This window comes from Ceratotherium simum, chromosome 21, assembly GCF_057802395.1.
Source record: "Ceratotherium simum simum isolate JZ-2026a chromosome 21, ASM5780239v1, whole genome shotgun sequence".
NCBI lineage: Eukaryota > Metazoa > Chordata > Mammalia > Perissodactyla > Rhinocerotidae > Ceratotherium > Ceratotherium simum.
This window is the reverse complement of record NC_141920.1, coordinates 33,550,934-33,573,237: the sequence shown is the minus strand read 5'-3', so window position 1 is coordinate 33,573,237 and position 22,304 is coordinate 33,550,934. Positions and strand designations below refer to the sequence as shown.

At 47.3% G+C, this 22,304-nt stretch overlaps 2 protein-coding genes across 2 annotated transcripts in view; one reads left to right on the top strand and one right to left on the bottom strand.

Moving 5' to 3' along the window:
* Positions 1-1,035: 1,035 nt before the first annotated feature.
* LRRN4 (leucine rich repeat neuronal 4) lies at positions 1,036-16,976 on the top strand. The gene is made up of 5 exons (XM_004433868.2): positions 1,036-1,186; positions 2,294-2,972; positions 4,156-4,360; positions 10,085-10,222; positions 11,749-16,976. Exons 2-5 carry the CDS (start codon positions 2,303-2,305, stop codon positions 12,974-12,976), a joined length of 2,241 nt encoding a protein of 746 aa, XP_004433925.1. The 5' UTR covers positions 1,036-1,186; positions 2,294-2,302; the 3' UTR covers positions 12,977-16,976.
* The window catches only part of CRLS1 (cardiolipin synthase 1), a 28,081-nt gene continuing 22,188 nt past the window's right edge, over positions 16,412-22,304 (bottom strand). Inside the window, exons 5-7 of the mRNA XM_004433770.3 lie at positions 21,739-21,807; positions 19,473-19,564; positions 16,412-17,392 (exon numbers count right to left, since the gene is read on the bottom strand). Coding sequence (XP_004433827.1) covers positions 17,305-17,392; positions 19,473-19,564; positions 21,739-21,807 — 249 coding nt within the window. The 3' untranslated portion in view covers positions 16,412-17,304. The remainder of the gene's footprint in view (positions 17,393-19,472; positions 19,565-21,738; positions 21,808-22,304) is intronic.

The following is a 22,304-nucleotide window of genomic DNA, read 5'->3' as shown; positions in this document are numbered from 1 at the left end:
GCCCACTGACAGGGCTGCACAGAACAGGCCTCTCCCCCACCCCCACCTGGGGCTAATGAAGGAAGGCTTCTGAGCAGCAAGGCCCTGGGCTGGCACTGAGGCTGGAAAGATATTTTTGAGGCTTTGGGTGGAGAAGGCCTCAAAGGAGATCCCCAGGGACTTGCAATCATCCAATTAACCCAATATGTTAGTTCTGAGGAGTCCTGGAGTTCCTCAGGCAGCTCAGATAAGGACTGACAGGAGGAAAGATCCGGGAAGTTCTGGTCTCAGGGTCTATGCACACAACATGAGGAATGATTAACCCCGGCCTGGGTGGAGTGGAGGGTGGGTGTGTGTAGATCACAGGCCCTCAGATGAAATGACCAGTAGTGGAACTCTGGGGGAGAAAGGCACTGTCTGCTCTAAACAAAGCACATTTAGCATCACTACATTTCAGGGGCTCTTGGCAACCTGGATCAATCACCCCAGCCATGGGGTGGGAATGTTCTTTCTGTATTTCTGCCTTCTTCATTTATTCCCACCCCTTGTGAGAGACAAACATCCACGCTGTCACCAAACTGGGTCCCAGAGAAACCAAACCAACCCTTCTTGGGGACTCCTGGATCTGGTTTGAGCCTGCCCCTGCTCCCAGACTCCTCTGAGGACCCTCTCTCCTGCCACTTTTTCATCTAAGCTTTCCTATGGACTGGGGCACCTTCCTCCTCATGCTAGCTCACCATTCAGCCTCCAACCATCCCAGGACATGGGAACCACCTGGCAGGAGGATCAGATTCCTGGGAATCTGCCTCACTGCACCCCTTAGCCCTCGGCGCTCGCTTTGGCTGACTCCCTCTGTTTCTCAGGCCTGGAAAGGTGGTGTGAGGCAAGTAAAGATGGGGGAGGGCTGGGAGGAGGTGCCAGGCCTGGAAAGGGGCAGGCACAGGCCCAGAGAGGGAGGAGGAGACAGGCAGTGAGAGTGTTAGCAGAAGAGCACACTGTCTCAGTGGGGAAGGAGGAGCTGCAGAGGCTGGGGTATCTCTGACCCTCTCAGTGGGTGGGGCCAGGGGCAGGGGCACCTGGGAAACAGACTTGCCTCTGGAATTCAGAGTTGAGCTGCTAAGTCACTGGCTCCTGGAATCTAAACGACAGGACTGAAGACTACAAAGGAGCATCCAGGGGTGCCACACTCCAAAAGGACAGCTTCCCGGTGAGTACGACATACTGCTGGACACATGGGAGTCCTGGCCTCAGTTTCCAGACTCTTTCTCACTGCCTTGACCCCCAACTAGCAAAAGGGAGGCCCTTCCCAGGGAACTTGGGTGGTTGTTCAGAGACCTAGTGGTCAGCAGAGACAGCCAGGGCAGGAATACTCATCTGCAGAAATGGAGGGATGTCAAGCAGTGACCTCAAGGCCAGACCTGGTTGGAAATAGTTTTGCCACTCCCACACCAGCCCCAGCTGTCTGATCTACCCCTGCCTGATCTGCCAGCTTCCCTGTGCAATCCTGGGTTCTCCAGAAACGCCACACCTAGAAGCCTTCAGCCATCCCCCTGGGCAGGGCTGACCTCAGAAGCCCTAGCTTTTGTTAGGACCAACGTGGGACCAGGAAATGCTTGACACAGGTTCCCAAGCCTCACAGGACTCCTTTCTTCCCTGAAGGCAACCCTGAGTGCCCTCCCAAGAAAGAGACCCCAGAACTTATTTTTAAATGTGCAAACTGGACTCATCTGTGGCTGCGCAGTTCTAAGGAGAAAAATTAGGGCCACTGAGTTTCACTGGAACTGATAAAACACTTCCTAAAGTCCCATGTTTATATCCCAGCAGAGCTTCTCCTCCCGACTGAGGTCGTTAACTGGCTCGTTATTAATAGACTTGATGCAGCAGCGTCTGGGGACCTGGGGAGTTTACAGGGATAAAGGGTACATTTCCTTCCCTCCGGAAGCTCATGGATGGGGACAAGTAAATAGAGAGAGTTACTGGGAGGTTCAGGTCCAAACCGGACAGATGAGGGAGGTCTTCCGCAAGAGGTCACCTGTGGATTAGCATCCAGAGAATTAGGGGGAATTGGAAGGAAGGGCATCGCTGGAAGAAGGAAGGGCAAGAGGCGCCACGGTGTACGTGGGGCAGATGACGGAGGAAAGCAGACAGGGCAAAGTCACTGCACACCCAGTGACGCTGGGGAACGTCCCCCACCCTTCAGGGAACATCCAGGGCCTGTTCTCCTCCGCGGAGCCCGGAAGTAGGGGGGCCTATTCGCTCCTTCGTTCGGGGTTTCCGCTGGATTTAATGACCTGTCCGGCTTTTGTCTCCCCAGCCACGCGCCATGTGGGCCTTGTTGCTGCTGCTGCTGCTGCTGCTACCGCCGCCCACGGCGCTGCGCCTGAGCCGACCAGGGCCTCCACAGGAGAGGGCCCCTCTTTTCCGGCTCACTCAGCAGGGCCCCTGGGGGAGCGGGGCCAGCAAGGCCACGGTCTCGCCCTGCGAGGGGCTCCCCGCTGCGGGGGCCACGACCTTGACCCTCGTGAACCGCAGCCTGGAGCGCCTCCCCGGCTGCCTGCCGCCCGCGCTGCGCAGCCTCGACGGCAGCCACAACCTGCTGCGCGCCCTGAGCGCACCGGAGCTGGGCCACCTGCCGCACCTGGAGGTGCTGACGCTGCGCCACAACCGCATCGCCGTGCTGCGCTGGGGCCCCGGCGGGCCTGCGGGGCTGCACACCCTGGACCTCAGCTACAACCGGCTGGCCGCCCTGCCGCCGTGCGCCGGGCCCGCGCTGCGCAGCCTCCGCGCGCTGGAGCTCGCCGGGAACCCCCTGCAGGCGCTGCAGCCCGGGGCCTTCTCCTGCTTCCCCGCGCTGCGCCTCCTCAACCTCTCCTGCACCGCGCTGGGCCGCGGCGCCCAGGGGGGCATCGCCGACGGGGCCTTCGCTGGAGCGGGCCGCGCACCCCTGGCCACGCTCGAGGTCCTGGACCTCAGCGGCACGTTCCTCACGCGGGGTGAGTCGGGGGGCGCCCCGGGATTTCAGAGCCGGGCTGCGCATGCGCTCCTGCGGCAGGGCCTTGAACTTCCTCAAGGGGTGGTGACCCGGATGGCTAGCTCAGTGTACCGCTCAAAAATAACCCCACCTGGATTTCCTGAGCCAAGCCAACCCTGTTCGAAGCGCCACACAGGGGTTAACTCCTTGAGTCCTAAGGGGTGGGAATGATAATCTCAGTTTCGCATATGAGGGAACCAGGGCACAGAAAGGTGAATGACTGGCCGCGGTCTCACAGCTCATTACGTGGTGTCTCCAAACCCAAACCCAAGAATTCTGGGTCCAGAACCCAAACGCTTAGCCACTCTATTCTACAGCTACCCAGCGGAGCTGGTAAAGGCTTGTAGAATTGAGACGTGGACGCATCGCTCCAGGGCTGGTTAGCATCAAACATGCAGTTAACGTGAAGCAACTGATGCGAGGAGCTCATCTCAGGAGGAATTCAGTGATTTTTCTACTCAGTTGGCTAAAATTGTGTCTGTGACTGTTGAATCATTCAAACAAGACACAGGAGGGAGGTGAGAATACTGGTCCTCCTTTACTTGGCGTGTTTACACTTCGGTTCACAAGGTTGGTTTTATTATTTTTTTACAAACCCTTCGTGTGTCTATAATCACCTCTTCTACCACACAGAGGATGAGCCAGAACGGGAAACAGAGAGGAAGGGGCATGTTCTCCATTTATTAGCAGAGCCATAAAATTATGTTTCTGGGCCTCCTCCAGCCTTGCTCCTTCTCTTCTCCTTACTGACCTTTCTCAGAAATTTCCCCACTCCTGGAAGTCCTGTGAGTTGAGTCTGGGTCTTTCTGTGTGAAGCTGAACAAAAGGGTGGGGCAGCAGGAGAGTTGGAGACAGTCCTGGGTTCAAGTCCTGCTCTGTCCTTTCCCAGCTGTGTGGCCTTGGGCCAATCATTCTCCTCTCTGGCCTCAGCCGCCTCAGGCTGGAAGGAAGGACTGGTCATCTCTGAGGGCTCTTCCGGCTGAAATGTCCCACACATCTGAGATTCCCAAAGCTGCCAACTGTGCCCTTGCTCAGCAATGACCTTCATGATTCATCTTGTCACTCTCGTTGTTTCCTCAATGCCGTGCCAGCCTCCTGGGTTTGTGCCTTCCTGGGTAGTGGGCAGTTTTCCCTCTGTGTTTCAGTTCAGTCAGGGTGGATCAGAGACCTGCCAAAGCTCACGTCTCTTTACCTGAGGAAGATGCCCCAGCTGACGAGCCTGGAAGGAGACATTTTCAAGATGACCCCTGACCTGCAGCAGCTGGATTGTCAAGATTCCCCAGCACTTACCTCTGTCCATACACACATCTTTCAAGACACTCCTCGCCTACAGGTCCTTCTTTTCCAGAAGTAAGTGTTTCTGAATCACATGACCAATTTTTGCCCATTACACTATGTTGAATGGGTATAACTATTTTATAGAACAAACCAGATCTTAATTCTCCTCCCACTGCTCCTTCAGATCCTCTCTGGGGTTTTATTTTTCTTCATCCTTTGGGTGATATCTTGGGCGGGTCCCAGATAGTCCATCCAGCCTAAAACCATGCAGTTCAGTCCTGTCCAGAGTAATATTAAAACCTCAAACTCTCATGCATGTGAAGTTTCCTTTAAGCCCAGGCTGAGAAACTTACAGTGGGAAGAGGGGATGAGGCATCAGGTTCTTCTCTATTTCTAGATCCCTTTGCTTCCCCAGATGCTTATGTAAGTCAGCCCCTTGCAGGGTTTGAGTCGGTCTAGGGAGGAAATGTAAGTGGGTAGAAGAGTCCTCTTGTAGCTGGATCCTGGGGTTGGTGCCCTCTCGCCCAGTGGATGTCCAAAGTGTTACTACGCCCACCCTCCTTCCCAAGAGCAACTACTGTCCTGACTTCAACAGGAAGGGCAGCGTCCCTTTGAAGATGATCCCTGGCCACCTCCTTTCTTGTGGGCCGTCATCTGGGCCCTGGGAAGCAGGCACCTTTGCCCCAACATCACTGTCAATGTAGCCACCTCTCTCTTTTGTCTGCTAGCCCCAGTCACAACCAGAGCTTCACTTTGGGACTTGTCATGAAGGAAAAGGAGGTAGAACATGCAGAGCAGTTAGCTCAGTGCCTGGCAGGTGGTGTGTGTTCTATAACATTAGTGAAGATGATGGTGGTTGTGATGAAGGTGATGGTGATGATGACGGAGATGGTGGGAATGGTGATGGTGATGATGACGGACATGGTGGGAATGGTGATGGTGATGATGTTGGTAATGCTGGTGAATTGGTGATAGTGATGGTAACGGTAATGATGATGGTGGTGGTGATGATATTGATGAGACTGATATCATCTCTGGCTCAGACTCCTCCTTGGAGCTTCAGACTGATGCGGCGTTGTGTGTAAGGAATGCGATGTGGAGCCAAACTGCCTGGGCTCAAGTTCTGACTCCACCACTTACTAGGTGTGTGAGTTGAGGCAAGTTACTTAACACATCTGTGACTCATTTTCCTCATCTGTGAAATGGGAATAATGACCAAATCCTCCCCCACTGGATTGTTGTGAGAGGAAATGCTTGGATATGTGCCTAGAACAATGGCTGGCAAAGAACAAGAGGTTCATATTATTATTATTACCAGGCATTTGCACTGGATGTCTCATAGGTCTCTCAGCATCAAGCAGACAGTTAGATGCCTGAGCCTGGATCTCATCAGAAGGCCTGGGCTGGAGATACCTAACTGAGCATCTTCAGCACAGAGATGGCGGAGGAAGCATCAGGTGATGACGGTGATGATGCTGATGGAGATAGTGGTGGAGATACTAGTAACAATGATGATGTTGATGGTGCTGATGGTGGTGGTGGTGGTGATGGTGGTGGTGATGATGACAGCAGAGCCCTTGCTTTCAGGGAGCTCACAATTCAGTGTAGGCAGCAGACATCTGCCAATCGTCACAGTACATTGTGATCAGTAACAGAGGCACACACCACGTACTGTGTTATAAGACACATGGGGTTAATGATCAGACTGGAAGAAGAATATAATTGATCCATACCTTCAAACTCACCAGGTGAATGCCAGCAGAGAAAGGCAACCCAGACTCGAGAGAAGCAGGCATCCCTGGTTCAGAGTGGTGACTGCTTCCTCTCATCCCTGCACTTCTCAGTTCACTGCAATCTGACCACCCACTTCAGCTGCATGATTGAGTGGAACCAGTGGCATTTCAGCTGCTAAGTCCAGTGGACGCTTCTCTGTCCATTGAGCCCCTTGTTGATTCTTTCCTCCCTATTCATCCTCTCTTCCCGTTGGTCTCAAGATGCTGTCCTGGTGCTTCTCCAGCCCTCCTGAATAGGCCTTCTTAAGGTCCTTGGCTATTTCCACTTCTTCTAACGTTTTTGCATGTCATTTCTCACTCTACGTGCTTACTCCAGCACTGTCTCCACAGCCGTGTCTGATGCTTCTTCCACCATCTCTGTGCTGAGGATGCTCAGTTAGGTATCTCCAACCCAGGCCTTCTGATGAGCTCCAGGTTCATGTATCTAATTGTCTGCTGGATGCTGAAACACCTATGAGACATCTAGTGGAAATGTCTAGTAATAGTAATAATATGAACCTCTTGTTCTGTGCTAGGCATTGTTCTAGGCACATAGCAAAGCATTTCCTCTCACAACAATCCAGTGGGGGAGGATTTGGTCATTTCCCCCTTTTCACAGATGAAGAAACTGAGTCACAGAGTCATTAAGTAACTTTCCCCAATTCACACAGCTAGTAAGTGGTGGAGTCAGGGCTTGAGCCAGGCAGTTGGTTCCACATCTGATAACCTTAAACAATGCTGCATCAGTCTGAAGCTCTAATGAAGAGTCTGAGCCAGAGATATAAATTTGGGAGTAGAAAGATGAAATTTGAAGCCATAGAAGTTAATGAGATCACCAGGGAAGGATTTAGAGAAAAGAGGGCCCAGGGTTGGGCCTTAAAGAACCCCAACTTTTAAAATCAGGAAGAGGAAGAACCAGGAAAAGAGAGCAAGAAGATATGACCAGTGAGACAGGAGAAAACCCAGGAGGGTGTGATGCCCTGGAGGCCAAGAGAAGAAAGTGTTTCAGGAAAGAGAGAGTGGTTGGAAGAACTGAATGCCATTGGGAGGCCTAGTCAGCTGAGGACAGAGGACTAACCATAGGATCTGGCAAAATGTGGAGTGTGGTGACATTCATTCTCAATGGAGTCAGATGGGAGTGGATTGAAGAGTCAGTGTAGGTGTAGACGACTCTTAAATTTGGCTCCCCAGTCTCCAGGTCCTTTCTGGTTTCCATTCTCAACAGCTCCCATGCCAGCCCCTTCCCATCCACCCTTAAGGGAAGCTGTAGGTCAAGTTCTCATCATTTCCTACCCCTCTTACCAAGGGCCTTCTAGTCAGTGACTCTGCCTTCAGGGGCCCACCCTTTAGTGCGGGGGTCTTAAACTCTTCTGTGCTGTGGACTTCTTTGGAAGTCTGGTGAAGCCTATAGCCCTTTCTCAGAAGAATATTCTTATATGCATAAAATAAAGTATATACGATTACAAAGAATCCAATTATAGTTATCAACATATTTTTAAATATGTGTTTTAGGAATGTATGTGTGTGTAGTGTGCTCCTTTATTTAACACTTCAAATAACAAAACTCAGCAGCAGGACCAATAACTTCCATAATTTTAATGATTATAAATGACAGGAAACTACTGAAAAGTGATATGGAAATATCTGTGATTTCTATTGGTGATTCACCTGTGGTTTGTTGCCTTCATTCATCATTGAAGCGAATGGTAAATTTCAGTTAGAGGTTTGTGAAAGTAAAGAAGTAATATCCTCCATCCAAGTTCACAGATCTTGTCTTCATGGACCCCACGTTAAAAACTTTTGTAATCCAGTCACTACATTCAGCTAACAGTTCTGTCTAAATTATAATCTGATTGAGTCTCCTGCCAAATGAAAACCTTTCAGTGCTTTCCATGGCCTGAAGGAGAAGGTTTAGCTCCTTGGCTGCCTCATCCTAGCCCCCTTGCCGCACCACCCGTGCTCCAGCTGCAGAGAAGGAGCCACTTCCTTTCTGGGTGCTCTCAAGCCTCCGAAGCTCATTAAATGCCACCTCTCCTGCTGGACCCTCGCTCCCCCTCCTCAGCCTAGCCTGCTCCTGGCTCTCCTTAGCTCCCCCACAACCTCCCTGTTTATCACAGGCTATCTGTGATAAACACTGGGTGACGTTTGGGTGCCCTGGCATAGCCAGCACCCACTGGAGAAGGGCTGGGAGCCTTCCTGACTGCTCTGCCAACCCAGCGTGCCCAAAGCCCTCCACAGCCCCCTCCGACAACGCTATATGCAGGAGGGCGAGGCCCTTGGCAATATTTCAGCAAAGGAGAGAAAAGAGCTTATTGAGGAGAGCAAATGGAAACTTCTTCCACACTAGGGCTCTGTCACTTCAGAAGCAGGAACACCCAAATGTGGACCCGCATCAGGACGTGAGCTGGGCTCTCGGCTCCTCAGCGTGTGGATGGTAATGCAGCTTGTCTTTACCACCTGAAGGTTGCATTGGTGGTAGAAGGGGTAGCCAGATAAGGAGAGGACTCGTTTTCCTTATCTGTAAAATATTATCTACCTCAAAATATTATGTGAATTGTCATAATGATATCAATGAGATAATATATGTAAAGCACTCAGCAAGGTTACCTGCTCGAAAATATGGTAATCCTTTTCCTCTCCCGCTTCAGGCAGTAAGAAAAATATTTCCTTTGCACAATGAAGTGCTAAGTCAACTCCCATTCTAAGAGTTCCACTCTAGCTCTGTGAAATCTGCTAAAAACAAGCATGCACACATATATATTCATATATGTGGGTGTGGCTTAAGTTTCAATATAAACGGCACACACATATATGTGGTGTTCCAGAGGGGACAACTGTCAGGTCCCCAGCTGCCAGGAGGGTTAGAGCAGATCTGGGTGGTGGGTCCTTCCTCACCCAGCACGTCAGCATCTCCCCCAGAGCAGTAGGAGAAGGCAGATGGTTCCCAGGCAGATGGAGGAAAGCCAGCCTTTGGAGGGCAGAGACCTGAAGGTGAAGTGCAGCTCCCATTGTTCATGAAGAACTATAACTGAGTATGTGTACAAGAGGCCAGGAGACTCGGGGAGTTGAGAGAGTTAAAGCCAAACGCTCTGTGAGACTCTAGGGAAGAAAGCTCAGAGAGTTGGGAGGGGACCTCCCATTGTTAGGTGTAAAAAAATGGCCCCATCCTCCCATCCCTGTAGACACACCCCTTTGCAATGTGACTTTGCAGCTCCTCCCATCAAGAGGTGGAGTCTATTCTCTACTCCTTGAAGCTGGGTTTGGCCATGTAACTTGTTTAAGCCGGTAGGATGTTAGCAAATGTGATGTAAGCAGAGACTTGAAAGCAGTTGAGGATTGGAGCTTTCTCTCCTTTGCTCCACTGTGTGCACAAGCCTGGGGTAGCCTCCTGGGTGATCAGAGACATGTGGAGAGAGGCCCAAGCAAACACAGTTGAGCCTCCATATATGTGAGGCCATCCTAGATCTTCTGGCCCCAGCTGAGCTAGCCCACAAGAACCACTGAGCCAACCCACAGGATCATGAGAAAGAATATTTACTATTTTAAGCTACTAGGTTTTAGGGAAACTCAGCAAGAGCTACCTGATACACTTCAGTAAGGCATCTTCCGAAGGACTGGTGTTCAGTGCCATCAGCTGCAGTTCAACTGCAATAGTATACGTTGAAGAGTGTTCTCATTAATTAAGAATCTCTGCCATTTCTTGTGACTGGCATGTAATAATATCTTACTTTTGTGTAGAGATTTACATTTATAAACACTCTCATCATCACAGATTCTTTCTGATATAACCAGCAGGCAGGAGAGTAGTGTCCCCATTTGATATGGGGGACGATATTGACTGGGTTGGGTTGGTATCTCCACTTTACAGATGAAAAAAAATGAAGTCCAAGGTCATTAAGGGTTTGCCCAAAGTGATATCATCAAACCCCCTACAGCATAATTTTCCCATGACACCACCATGACTCTGGGAAGAGTTTTGACCTGATTGTAAAAGCCTGACTTGATTGATTTTTGTGTATTTCAGCTGCAACTTGAGTTCCTTCCCTCCTTGGAACCTGCATTCTTCCCAGGTCCTATCCATCAACCTCTTTGGCAACCCCCTCACTTGCAGCTGTGAGTTGTCCTGGTTCCTCAAGGATGCAGAGAGGATTGTCTTAACCAGGTAACACATTCACAAAGCAGATGACTGAGGTGTGCGCTGAAGTTCTTGCAGCTTATATCTTGCTCATGTAACCGTGCTGGGCAGGTTGGCAGTGTTGGGTGGGGCGGCCCTTCTCCTTGTAGTCACACTCAGGGACCCTGATGAAGGAGGCCCTGCCTCCATTACAGCCAGCCAGAGGGGCAGAGAGCATGGAGGAGCAGACGTGGGAGGTTTTAATGGGCCAGGCCAGGAGGAGATGCTCATCACTTCCACTCATATCCCATTGGCCAGAGGGCAGTTAGCTACACCTAACTGCAATGAAGGCTGGGAAATATAGTCTAGCTGTGTGCCCAGTAGGAAAAGGAAATGGTTTAAGTGAACAGCTAGCTTGTCACTGCCAAAGCGATGTTATCATTGCCCTGTTATACAGATGAGCAGATTGGGGCCCAAAGAGGGGAGGTACTTGCTTAGATTCATGCAGCCTCTGGATGGAGAAGGCAGGATCTACCTTCCTCTAAAACTGCGCTCTTAATTTACCACTGGGCCCCAGTGAGTCCCCACGACAGAGCCTGGCCTCCTGGGTCATTCAGTCCAAGACAGTGGGCTTGCAGAGCTCTTGTGGGGCAGAGGAAGTCCTATGAAGACTTCCCATTGACCGCTGGCTGGAAGAGCTGTTTTTGCAGTGGGAAGCCACGTCCAGCTGGCCATCAGGAGAGGATGAGGGCTCAGGACACCTTTGGTCTCGAACACCCTCAAACCAGCTCCACCAGCTAACCTGTCCTCCTTGCAGCTCACTTTGGGAGATCCCCCCCCCAACCTGTGGGGGTTCTTTCTCACCTCCCACTCAAGCCTGGCTGTGAAGTGGGGCTGTCTGCCCCCTTCTCCCTTCATGATGCCTCCAAAGACAAGCACCCAGACCCTTTGCAGTGAAGGGTCTCACTGTGGTATTAATGAAGAGGATTAGAGTGCAGGCTCTTCACACCACTTACTACTGTTGATTTTGGCAGTGTTATTTAACCTCTCTGTGCCTCTACCTCCTCATCTGTAAAATGGGGATACTAGTGCCTGCCTCATAAGGTAGTGCAGATTAAATTAGTTGATACAGTAAAATGCTAACAACAGTCCCTAGCATGTGGCAAGCACTAGGTAAATGTTAGCTAGTATGAGTATTGTCACTAGTACTCACGGCAGGAAGCAGACAGGAGAGAATAGAACGGCAGACTACACTGAGAGAATCTGGACTGCCCTTCACAGCGCTGGCCCCGGGTGTAGCCTCGGGCACTTGCTAGCTATGGTGTCTTGGGTGGTTAGTTCTTCTTTCTGAGCTTCCAGTTCCTTCTCTGCCCAGTGGGAGTGATGAGGGGAGCCTCCTCCACAGGTTGCCCTGAGGGTTAGTGGGGTGAAGCATGTAGGGTGTGTACCATGTGAACCTAACAGACGTGGTGGCAAGTCTTGGTGAGAGGCATTGCCCGCACTGAGGACTCAAAGACCAGCACAGGAGCAGCCCTGATGCCAAATGCCTTCTAACCGGTTGGCCTCCCCTCCAGGGCAGCAGACACAGTGTGCACACCAGCTGCAGGATCCAGCGGCACCTTCTCAGCCCCTCTTTTGCTCTCTCAGCTGCCAGGCGTGTGCCATTCAGACCAAAGCACCACCCTCCTTGATTCCAACCCACCCTCCCCTGTCCTCTCCACCCTGGCACCATCTACGCAGGGTCCCTCCACCCTGAAGGGCACAGCCCCGCCCACTAAACCTGCGGGAGGCCACCAAAGTGTCACCAAGGCCCCCTCCCTGCCTGTGGATTCCCCCACTGGAGCTGCATGGCAGTACAGCAGTGTCAGGGAGGGGACTACCCCCTCCACCTCCACAGTAGGTTCCAGCAACTCCAGAGATCCCCCCCGGGCTGCAAGCACAGCTGGGACAAAGCACCAAGAAGAACATGCTGCCTGGCTTGCCCTTGAGCCCAATATCTCAGCTGCCTCCACCGCCTCAGCCAGCAAGCTTGGTCTCTTCCCCACCTCCGGGAACTCAGTGAGCACACCCCAGGCCGACGGGAGGACGCAGGCCGCCCTGCAGGCTCCCCACCCGAGTCCTTCTGAGGGCAGCGTTCCCATCTTGCTGTTGGACGACGCCGGTGAGGAGGAGGAGGAGAGGGAGAAGGAGGAGGTTAGAGCGCCTCCCCAGGATGTCCCCTGTGATTACCACCCTTGTAAGCACCTCCAGACCCCGTGCGCAGAGCTGCAGAGGCGCTCGCGGTGCCGGTGCCCTGGCCTCAGCGGGGAAGACACCGTCCCAGACCCTCCCAAGCTGCAAGGGGTGTCAGAGACCACCGACACGTCCGCGCTCGTCCGCTGGTGTGCCCCCAACTCGGTGGTGCACGGGTACCAGATCCGCTACTCCCCGGAGGGCTGGCCGGGGAACCAGTCGGTGGTGGGGGACATCTATGCCACCGCCCGGCAGCACCCTCTGTACGGGCTCTCGCCGGGCACCACGTACCGCGTGTGCGTCCTGGCGGCCAACAGGGCGGGCTTGAGCCCGCCGCGGACCTCGGGCTGGAGGGGGCCGTGCGCCGCCTTCACCACCAAGCCCAGCTTCGTGCTCATCTTCGCGGGGCTGTGCGCCGCCAGTGGCCTACTGCTCGTCAGCACCCTGCTTTTGGCCGCGTGTCTCTGCAGGCGGGGCCGGACGCCACGCCGGCAGCGCTACGACACGCACGTGGTGGCCTACAAAAACCCAGCCTTTGACTACCCGCTTAAGCTCCAGACCTGCAATTAGCCCAGCTTCCCCTCCTCCAGTCGCACTCGAGCTGAGAACTGGCTGCCACCGCGCAGAGAGGAAGATACAGAGGGTCAAAATGGCCCAGTCAGCTCTGAAAGTCTCTAGTTCCTGTGAAGCCAGCACTGCTTGGGCACACGCGGAACTCGGAACTTGCCGCGCAGAGTTTCTCAGTCCAAGGAACAACTGCCTTCCCTTCCTTCTACTTCAATCTATTTCCAGAAACGTGATGGTTGGTCCACATCAGACCACTGCCACTGGACATTTGTGTGTTGTTTTATTTGGGTTTTTCGGCAATCAGTGCCCCTCAGGGTCCAGCAGAATAGAATTGTGTGTGGAAGTAGGAAGGGATAAAACAAATCTTTTGCCCTATTGGAAGTTACATCCTCAAGTCATTTCAGGGATATTCCTCATGGTCAAGCTCTAGCCAAGGGACATGTTACTCAAGGAATCAACTCCAGTGGATTCTTAATCTGAGAACTGGGGGTGAGGGAGAACTGCTGCTTATATTGCCTGAGGCCTTTCGGGTTTATTAGTTGCATTTCAGGATATGGCAAAAAATGTGCTTCTAGCTTTATCCTTAAAACCAGTCTTTCAACATTTGTGAAACACAGGCAAAAGCTGTCCTGATTAGTCAGTGTTTACTGCATTTCACCCAAGACTAAGTGGACAAAGGAACTGTGAACTTCAGGAACTTTTTTTTAGAGAGAAAAAAGGAGCAAAAGAGAACCCCAAGGCTCTAGCTAGAGGCCAAAGCATCTCTCCGCTTGCAGTTGCATCAGACAATGCCTTTCTGATTTGTATCTCTGTGGGACATGTCTTACTACATCCTGTTTCACGTTAATACAAACTTAGGGGGGAAAGTGACTTTATGAAATTATAATAGTTTTGCACATTAGCATTTATGTTTCCTGTGGCTACCATTAACAAATTACCACAGACTGGATGGCTTAAAACAGAAATTTATTCTCTTCCAGTTCAGGCCAGAAACCCACAATCAAGGTATCAGCAGGGTTGGTTCCTTCTAGAGACTGAGGGAGAATTGTCCCAGGCCCCTCTCCCAGCTTCTGGTGGAGGCCAGCAATCCTTGGTGTTCCTTGGCTTGCAGATACATCCCTCCAATCTATGTGTCCATTGTCTCATGGCATTTTCTGTGTGTGTCTCTGTGCCCAAATTTCCTTTTAAAAAATTGTTTTTGCCTCCTAGCTTTATTGAGATATAATTGACATGTAACATTGCATTAGTTTAAGGTGTACGTGATTTGATATATGTATATATTACAAAATGATTACAATAAGGTTAGTGAACACATCCATCACCTCACATGGTTACCTTTTTTTGTGTGATGAAAACTTTAAGATCTACTCTCTTAGGAATTTTCAAGTATACTATACAGTATTGTTAACTATAGTCATCATGCTGGCTTCTGGGGATCATTAGAACTGGAAGTTTGTACCCTTTGACCACCTTCACCCATTCCCCCCGACCCCCAAACCCTGGGAATCAATCTACTCTGTTTCTATGAGTTGTTTTTTTAGATTCCATATAAGTGAGATCATACAGAATTTGTCTTTCTGTGACTTATTTCAGTTAGTGTACTGCCCTCAAGGTCCATCCATGTTGTCACAAATAGCAGGATTTTCTTTTTTATGGCTGAATAATATTCCATTATTTATATAAAATCTCACATTTTGTTTGTCCATTCATCCATTGACAGACACTTAGGTTGTTTCCGTATCTTGGCTATTGGGAATAATGCTGCAATGAACATGGGGGTGCAGACATTTCTTCGAGATAGTGATTTCATTTCCTTTGGATATATATCCAGAAGTCAAATTTGCCTCTTCTTATAAGGACACTAGGCATTGGATTGAGGCCCATCAAATCCAGTATGACCTCATCCTAACTTGATTACATCTGCAAAGACCTTATTTCCAAATAAGGTCACATTCACAGGCACTGGGAGTTAGAACTTGAACCTATTTTTTTGAGACACAATTCAACCCAGAACAGCATTTATTTCTACTGTAAGAAAAAAATAAAGTTTGATTCCCATGTATCTTTGTTTCCAAAATGTGCTGCAGCACGAAAACTTTACTGCAGAAACCGAGCATATATCCAAGTTTGACCTGAACAACTGAACTGTACTGTATGTCTCTAGGTGTTTGAACTTTTGAAAAAGCTTTCCAATATTCTAAGGTAGATCCTAGTTTCATCACATATGTAACCAAGAGAACTGGATTAAGTGATTTAAAGGATATCTACCAGCTCCTGATTAAAAATTGCCAAGCAAATGCCAAAAATGTAACTAATTAGCATGAAGTCCTCAGACAAGTAATTAAATTACCCCAACGCTTCTTTTAGCTTACTGTCAAGATTGAGTCTGTTATGTGGAGGCAGCAAAATGAATTTGTCATTCTTTGAGTCTGTATCCATGAATACACACTCAAACATTCTTAATACAATTCCAATGTTTTGCAAACTAGCAGAGTTTACATGTTTTACAACAGTTCAGTATCCAAAATCCTGAGACTTGGATGACTTTTATAAGAGTTGAGGTGGAAAAAATATGTTAACCAGAGCCAGATTAAGACCTTAATACTAAAGAGACGATGGATCCAACCCATGTCACTCCATACAGCGTCAACACTAAACCACAAATAAGCACAACGAAGCACAGAATTCTAATTTTTCCCGTAACTACTTTATTATTTCACGCTCTCCCTTTTTTAAACATAATTTTTGTGTGCTCACACTGTGCTAGTGCTGAGACATTTCGACATGCCTTTTGAGTGGTCTAGCAGTGGGACTTCCACCTCCAGCCTCACCTCCTCCCAGGCTGAGACTGTACAGGAGGTTCCAGAGGGGAGAACTGCCACCGCATGCCACTCTCCTCCTCCCTCACACCACCCTCCATCCAATTCAGCGGCAGTGTCCCTGGCTGCAGGCTTCAGTATGTTCCAAGCCAAGAGTGGCTCAGCAGCTAGTCCGGGAACAAGAAAGCCAGGACCAGCAAGCAACGAAGGGGCACACTGAGCCAAGGATGCCACTGCCAAGAGGCATGGATTGTGCTGATAACTTCCTACTTTTATTTAACACAGCTCAACAGGCTGTGTTTGGATCATCTCACTGCATGATTCCATATTACACTTGGGATAAAACCTGGGACAGTGGGCAGCAATAGGCCTCCACTGTTAAGAGGAAGCAACAAACACAGGCCCTTGTTTTCCTCTTCCCTCTCCCTGCATCCTCCACTCTCCTAAACATGATGGTTTAGCGAGAATAAGGGCTTTTAAGGTGAGATGGTCCCAAACCAATTATTTTTACAATGTAAGTGCAAATGATGTATCTGAATGGACTTTATGAATCAGAAAACTTACACAACAGCAGAGGGCCATAGTACGCTATACAGACAACCCAAGTTGAAGGTATATATATGTTTTCCAGCTCTTTTATTCCTTTAACATCTTAACAAAAGATTTTCTGAAGTTTAAAAAAACCTTTGAAAAATATACAGTTCCGTGTTATTTACATAACATCCAATATCATACAAACATTGCTATGTTAGAAATACAGTGGGAAGGCATGATGTAACTCACTGCCTCTTGGATGGCGTAGGCTAACGGACATGTTTTCATGTCCCAACTACCATTGTTACTTGTTATCCTGATACGTAAACAATTAGGCACCTGAGAGGTTGGAAGACTCCTGAACACGAACTTCAGTACCTTCTATTTTGATCTTATTTATTATTTTCAAAACTTACTGTATTTTAAATCTCTTGACAAGTTTTTACTTCATCCACAACTAAGCTATCTTTATTGTCATTATCCTAAATGATCAAGTATTAACCACATGAACTGTTAATGTGTACACAGATCTAAAAATCAAACATAAAATTGTGTAGCCAAGTTGTGTAGGATAAATATTTAAACTCAAGAAATTCCCTAGTGCTTTGTGAGCAATCTAAATTCTATTAAAGAGAAGTGACAATTCTTCAGTTTCCATGTGCTGGACTATTTTCTTAAAAAACATTAAAAAATGACAGACAATAATTGGAATAATTAGTACCTTATAAATTAATTAAGAAACCTAAGATAAAAAATTCTAAATTATACTTTTATTTATATTTAAAAATACACTGGAAATTCTGCATATGCCATGATCAAGCTTATTTTCAATGCACATTACTTCAATTTTTGACGACATGGTTTGTTCTGACAAGTCCTTTGTCAAGTTGAACACCAAAACAGGGAAACTCCTGTCCATTTCCACTGGCCTGCCGCCATGATGGATACTGCTTCCTTGCTAACAATGATGGATGGCTTTCATTTGCCTTTTATCACCTGAACAGTTTTCCGACCATAATGATAATAACTGTAAGCTGATGCAGCTGTGGTAAAAGCTGTAAAACACCTTTTATGGAAGGAAAGAAAGAAAATTTAGTCTGAAAAAGAGTAACTGTGAGAATCATAAATAATATATTGAAAAGAGTTATTTAAAAAGTAAAAAAGGCAGTGAGGTGTAAATTTTTTTAACCAAAAGGAACTAAATACACTGCTTTTCTTTAAGACTCTATTTGAATTAGTAATGTCAAACAGAATTAATCTGGTTAATGAGCCCCAAAGAATAACACTACTAGCAATTGTCATTTTCACCCAGATATTGCACTAGGTGTCTAATGTTCTCACTTCATTTTCACAACAGCCTACTCTTGGCCATTCCTCACGGCCACAGAACCATGTTGAAGCCCGGCGTGGTGTGCACTCTAGAGCACGTGCTCTCTCTGCTGCTCCATGCTGCTCAGAGTGTCAGACTATTTCCTACAGATTTTGAGAATTCTAATATCTGAGTCATTTTAAATAAATTTCAGCTTTCTTTACTGATTTTTCCTTAAGTGAATTACCAGATTAACCAGACTCTCTTTGAAATTACACAAGTGATGCTCATGGCTTGCTGAATGCTTGCAGCTAACAGCTTACTTTTTAGGCACCCATACACGGCTCCTTCACCAGGTGAGGTGTAGGATCATCAAGACTCTACTTTTGTTTGATCCCAAACCTGTGTATGCCAGTTTCATATTCTAAATTCATACATAAACCAATGAAATATACATGTAGGAAGAGCTGCTATTTCTTTTTTTCTTTTTTGGTGAGGAAGATCAGCCCTGAGCTAACATCCATGCTAATCCTCCTCTTTTTGCTGAGGAAGACTGGCCCTGAGCTAACATCTATTGCCAATCCTCCTCCTTTTTTTTTCCCCAAAGCCCCAGTAGATGGTTGTATGTCATAGTTGCACATCCTTCTAGTTGCTGTATGTGGGACGCCACCTCAGCATGGCCAGAGAAGCGCTGTGTCGGTGTGCGCCCGGGATCCGAACCTGGGCTGCCAGTAGCAGAGTGCGCACACTTAACCACTAAGCCACGGGGCCGGCCCAAGAGTTGCTATCTCTGAGAACAAAGTTGGATGCTTTGGAAAGACTTGATAACAAGGCGAGTTGCTAAAAAATGGTGTCAAAGTAAGTAGGCAATATAATTGTTAAATATGAGAAAAAATGTTAAAAATCTAGAAAGTTTCTATACTCAGATTGCTTCGTAAATGTCTTAATTCTTCTATCACTTAAAAAGAAGCAGAAATTGAAAATCAGAGAGGTTGTATTATGGACATGATGTAGTCAGTCTATCCAAGAAAGAAAAAACTCCCACTGATGGGCCTATGCTCAAAGAAAAATCATTGGTCCTATGTATATCAGAAGACGTAGGACAAATCAGAATAAATGTACACTTATATAATTTAGAAAATGAAATGTTTAGCATGTGTATCATTTTTAAAGCTTCTTTAGCTTAACTGACTTTGGTTAACAACCATTTTCTGGCTCAGACTACATCAAGAAAGAAGGTTTTAATTATCGAGTTTAAAGTGTACTAAAATACAGTGCTTCAAGATCAGTGGGGCACATTTGGACTGTGAAAATTTGAACTAGACACATTTTCAAGCTATAAATAAGCATAATAAAATAAAATTCGAAGTCCCTTCTCCAAGTTTCTCTCTCACTATGCCCCTTTCACTAGGCTGGATGCACTTTCCCTTACTCACTTTCCTAGCCCTCTGACTTTGCTCAGGGTCTGTCCTTCAGCTGAATGGCCTCCCCTCAGTGTCCCTGTATAAAATCCACCTAGACCTCAGCTCAAAATGCCACTTCCTCCCTGAAGCTTTCCCTCTTCTTCCTACCTGGAAGTACCTTTCGCTCCTATGAAACCCCAACAAATTATGTGTACCTCTCATCCCTTTTAACTTGCGTGAAAGCTCCTATAATATAACTTCTACATTCCACAGGTGATAGTAAGCTTCTTCAGAATGGTATCAATCATAAAATATAGCCCTCAGCTTTACACAGTCGGTGCTCAATAAACACTATAAGAACAAAGTAATTCTACAACTGTCACAATAAGCCATTCAGTTGACATTCTCAGAAAGTAATTCTAAATTTAGCTTACCACAGTATCTGAAGATAAATGCTGTCAGCATAATTGAAAACTGGAGCTGCCAAAGAAGCTGCCACCAAGATTAACTGGACTGCTGTGTTCACCTAAAAAAAAGAAGCCACAAATGAACAGTGCCAACCAGATCCTGTTTCAAGCTCACGAGACAAAGGCATAACCCATCACAGTTTAACACAACATACCCCCAGCAGGCTTCATGTTGTAATATCCTTGCCAAAGAAGCTGGCATTCACAAAAGAGAGAGAACTTCACTAACTGACCCATCTGTGCACACAGCTGCCCTTTAGAGTGAGGGGAAGGGCAAGTGTCAGAAAATACTACTATCTTGAATTTCCATAGCAATTCAATAATGCTGCTGAGTTCTGTGCCTTTTTTTCAGTTGCCCATTAAAACAGTCTTGTGAATATGGAAATAATTAAGCTACCTCTTCACAGGTAAAAGGCAATGAGTTAAGTGACTTGTCTGCAGTCATAGCAGGTTACAGATCCAAATCTAGAACCCAGATTTCCCGGCACTTCATTCAGTGTTCCCTTTACCTGCCTACCTGTCAAATCTATGAGGTTAGAAAATTGAAATGCATTCATCTCCCTGAGAGAGGCTCTCTGGAGGACATGAGTAGGTTTCCCTACCCCAAAAGACAGCATGGAGGAGAAAAGGAAAAATAGAACCAGAAAGACACCGGAGACTCCCTCTCCTCATTATAAGTGGTCTGGGGAAGAGTGGGTGAAGTATGAATCAGTAGGTGCTGTGCCTAGAGAAGCACCTATGTTCTATCATCCATTCTGTAGCCAAATTACAAGGATTCCACTTTGTTTTAAAAACAAATAATAAGGGCCAGCCCCGTGGCTTAACGGTTAAGTGCACACGCTCCGCTGCCGGCGGCCTGGGTTCGGATCCCAGGCGCACACCGACGCACCGCTTCTCCGGCCATGCTGAGGCGGCGTCCCACGTACAGCAACTAGAAGGATGTGCAACTACGACATACAACTATCTACTGGGGCTTTGGGTGAAAAAAAAAAAAGTAGGAGGATTGGCAATAGATGTTAGCTCAGGGCTGGTCCTCCTCAGCAAAAAGAGGAGGATTAGCATGGATGTTAGCTCAGGGCTGATCTTCCTCACAAAAATAAATAAATAAATAAATAAATAATAAAAATTGTCTGGAGAACTTCTTGCAAGACCAAGGATGTGAGGCATTTGTCCCTGCACCTCTTTAAGCCACTTTCTATGTAGTGCTACACTCAAATCGCTGTACTTGATACAAATATAAGTCTCTTGAATCAAAAAACTCCCATCTATGTAGGGAAAAGTCCACCCCAGGGAGTCTCTGGTATAAAAGTAATCACCCCTCTGCCCTAAAGGTGATCAGTATCCCTAACCTGTTAAACCTCTGTCACAAGGGATGGGGCGAAAGAATGACTGGAGCAAACTTATCAAGGCTACTAGAAAAAACAATGTGCCTCGGGAGGCATTAGTAGTATCCTCTGGGCCTGCAAAGATCGGCATACATCTTCTGTGTGAAGAGGGCTCAGGAAAACAGGATGGACAACTAAGAGTAGCAGTTGTTTATCAGTGAATAAAACTTTCTCCTATCCCCTTCCATGTAACAGTTGATCTTAAAAATAAAAGGACCTTGGGGCCGGCCAGGTGGCGCAAGCGGTTAAGTGCGCGTGCTCCGCTGTGGCGGCCCAGGGTTTGCCGGTTCGGATCCGGGGCTCGCAGCTACGCACTGCTTGTCAAGCCATGCTGTGGCGGCATCCCATATAAAGTAGAGGGACATGGGCACGGATGTTAGCCCAGGGCCAGTCTTCCTCAGCAAAAAGAGGAGGATTGGCAGATGTTAGCTCAGGGCTGATCCTCCTCACAAAAAAAATAAAAAATAAAAAAATAAAAGGACCTTATTACACAGTAGTTTCACCACAGGGAGGGGGGTAGTGAAACCAGAAAGGAATCTTCATAATCTCCTGGTATCTCAATCAAGATGCAATTACATTTCCACTCCCTCTACCTTCCCTAAATGGTGGCCCTAAAAGTTCATTCAGAGACTGAAATTCTCAGACCACGAACAGAAAACATGACACATATACTAAAGATCCAAAGAGCTCAGAGGACAAAAGAATTTAGTTAATGACCCCACTCTCTGTCCCCTATAGTCAATGCATTTAAATCTGTCTAATTTTCAGCTGTTCCAGACTGAGATTTATATTCATTATAATAAATATTCACAAGGGAATAACTTAAAAGAATGTTGTGTGTCTCTTACCTTGCTGATGAAGGTTGGTTTTAACCTCGCAGTGGCATAGCAAGGATTGAAATACTTAGAAAGTGTTCGCTGGCAGAGGACAAAAAAGATAAAGTTTATTCAATTTATTCTTCAAGTTTAAAACAAACATTTTGTTATTATATGTAACAGTTACAGAGTGTTTACCACATGCCTGGCTCTATGCTAGATGAGCCCTTTATCTGCATCTTCTTTTATTATCCTAAATGAGCAGTATCTACATTCTTTATAAGTCATACACAGGTTACTGAAAATAGATTTTTAAAATTTAAATATTTATTTCTCAATTCCTATAAAATTCTAACAATAACTATCATAAAGTCTGCCTGACTATATCTTTTTACTAAGTAAACTCAATAAATCTCCCTTATCACTGTTTTCTTTTATAGACTAAAAAAGAAAATGAATAAAATATTCCTATTTTCCCTGTGTTGTGAACCAAAAGATGAGCATATGCTATGCTTATGTGCTCAAATATTTGTAGAACCAATGAACAAATATGCAGACAAACCATTCCATGCTCATACAACTGTGATTTTAAAACCCAG

Coding starts and splice junctions, on each gene's coding strand:
- LRRN4 (XM_004433868.2), top strand. CDS start 2,303: ATGTGGGCCTTGTTGCTGCTGCTGCTGCTGCTGCTACCGCCGCCCACG. Junction 2,973..4,155: donor CGGCACGTTCCTCACGCGGG/GTGAGTCGGGGG, acceptor TCTGTGTTTCAG/TTCAGTCAGGGTGGATCAGA. Junction 10,223..11,748: donor GAGAGGATTGTCTTAACCAG/GTAACACATTCA, acceptor CCTCCCCTCCAG/GGCAGCAGACACAGTGTGCA.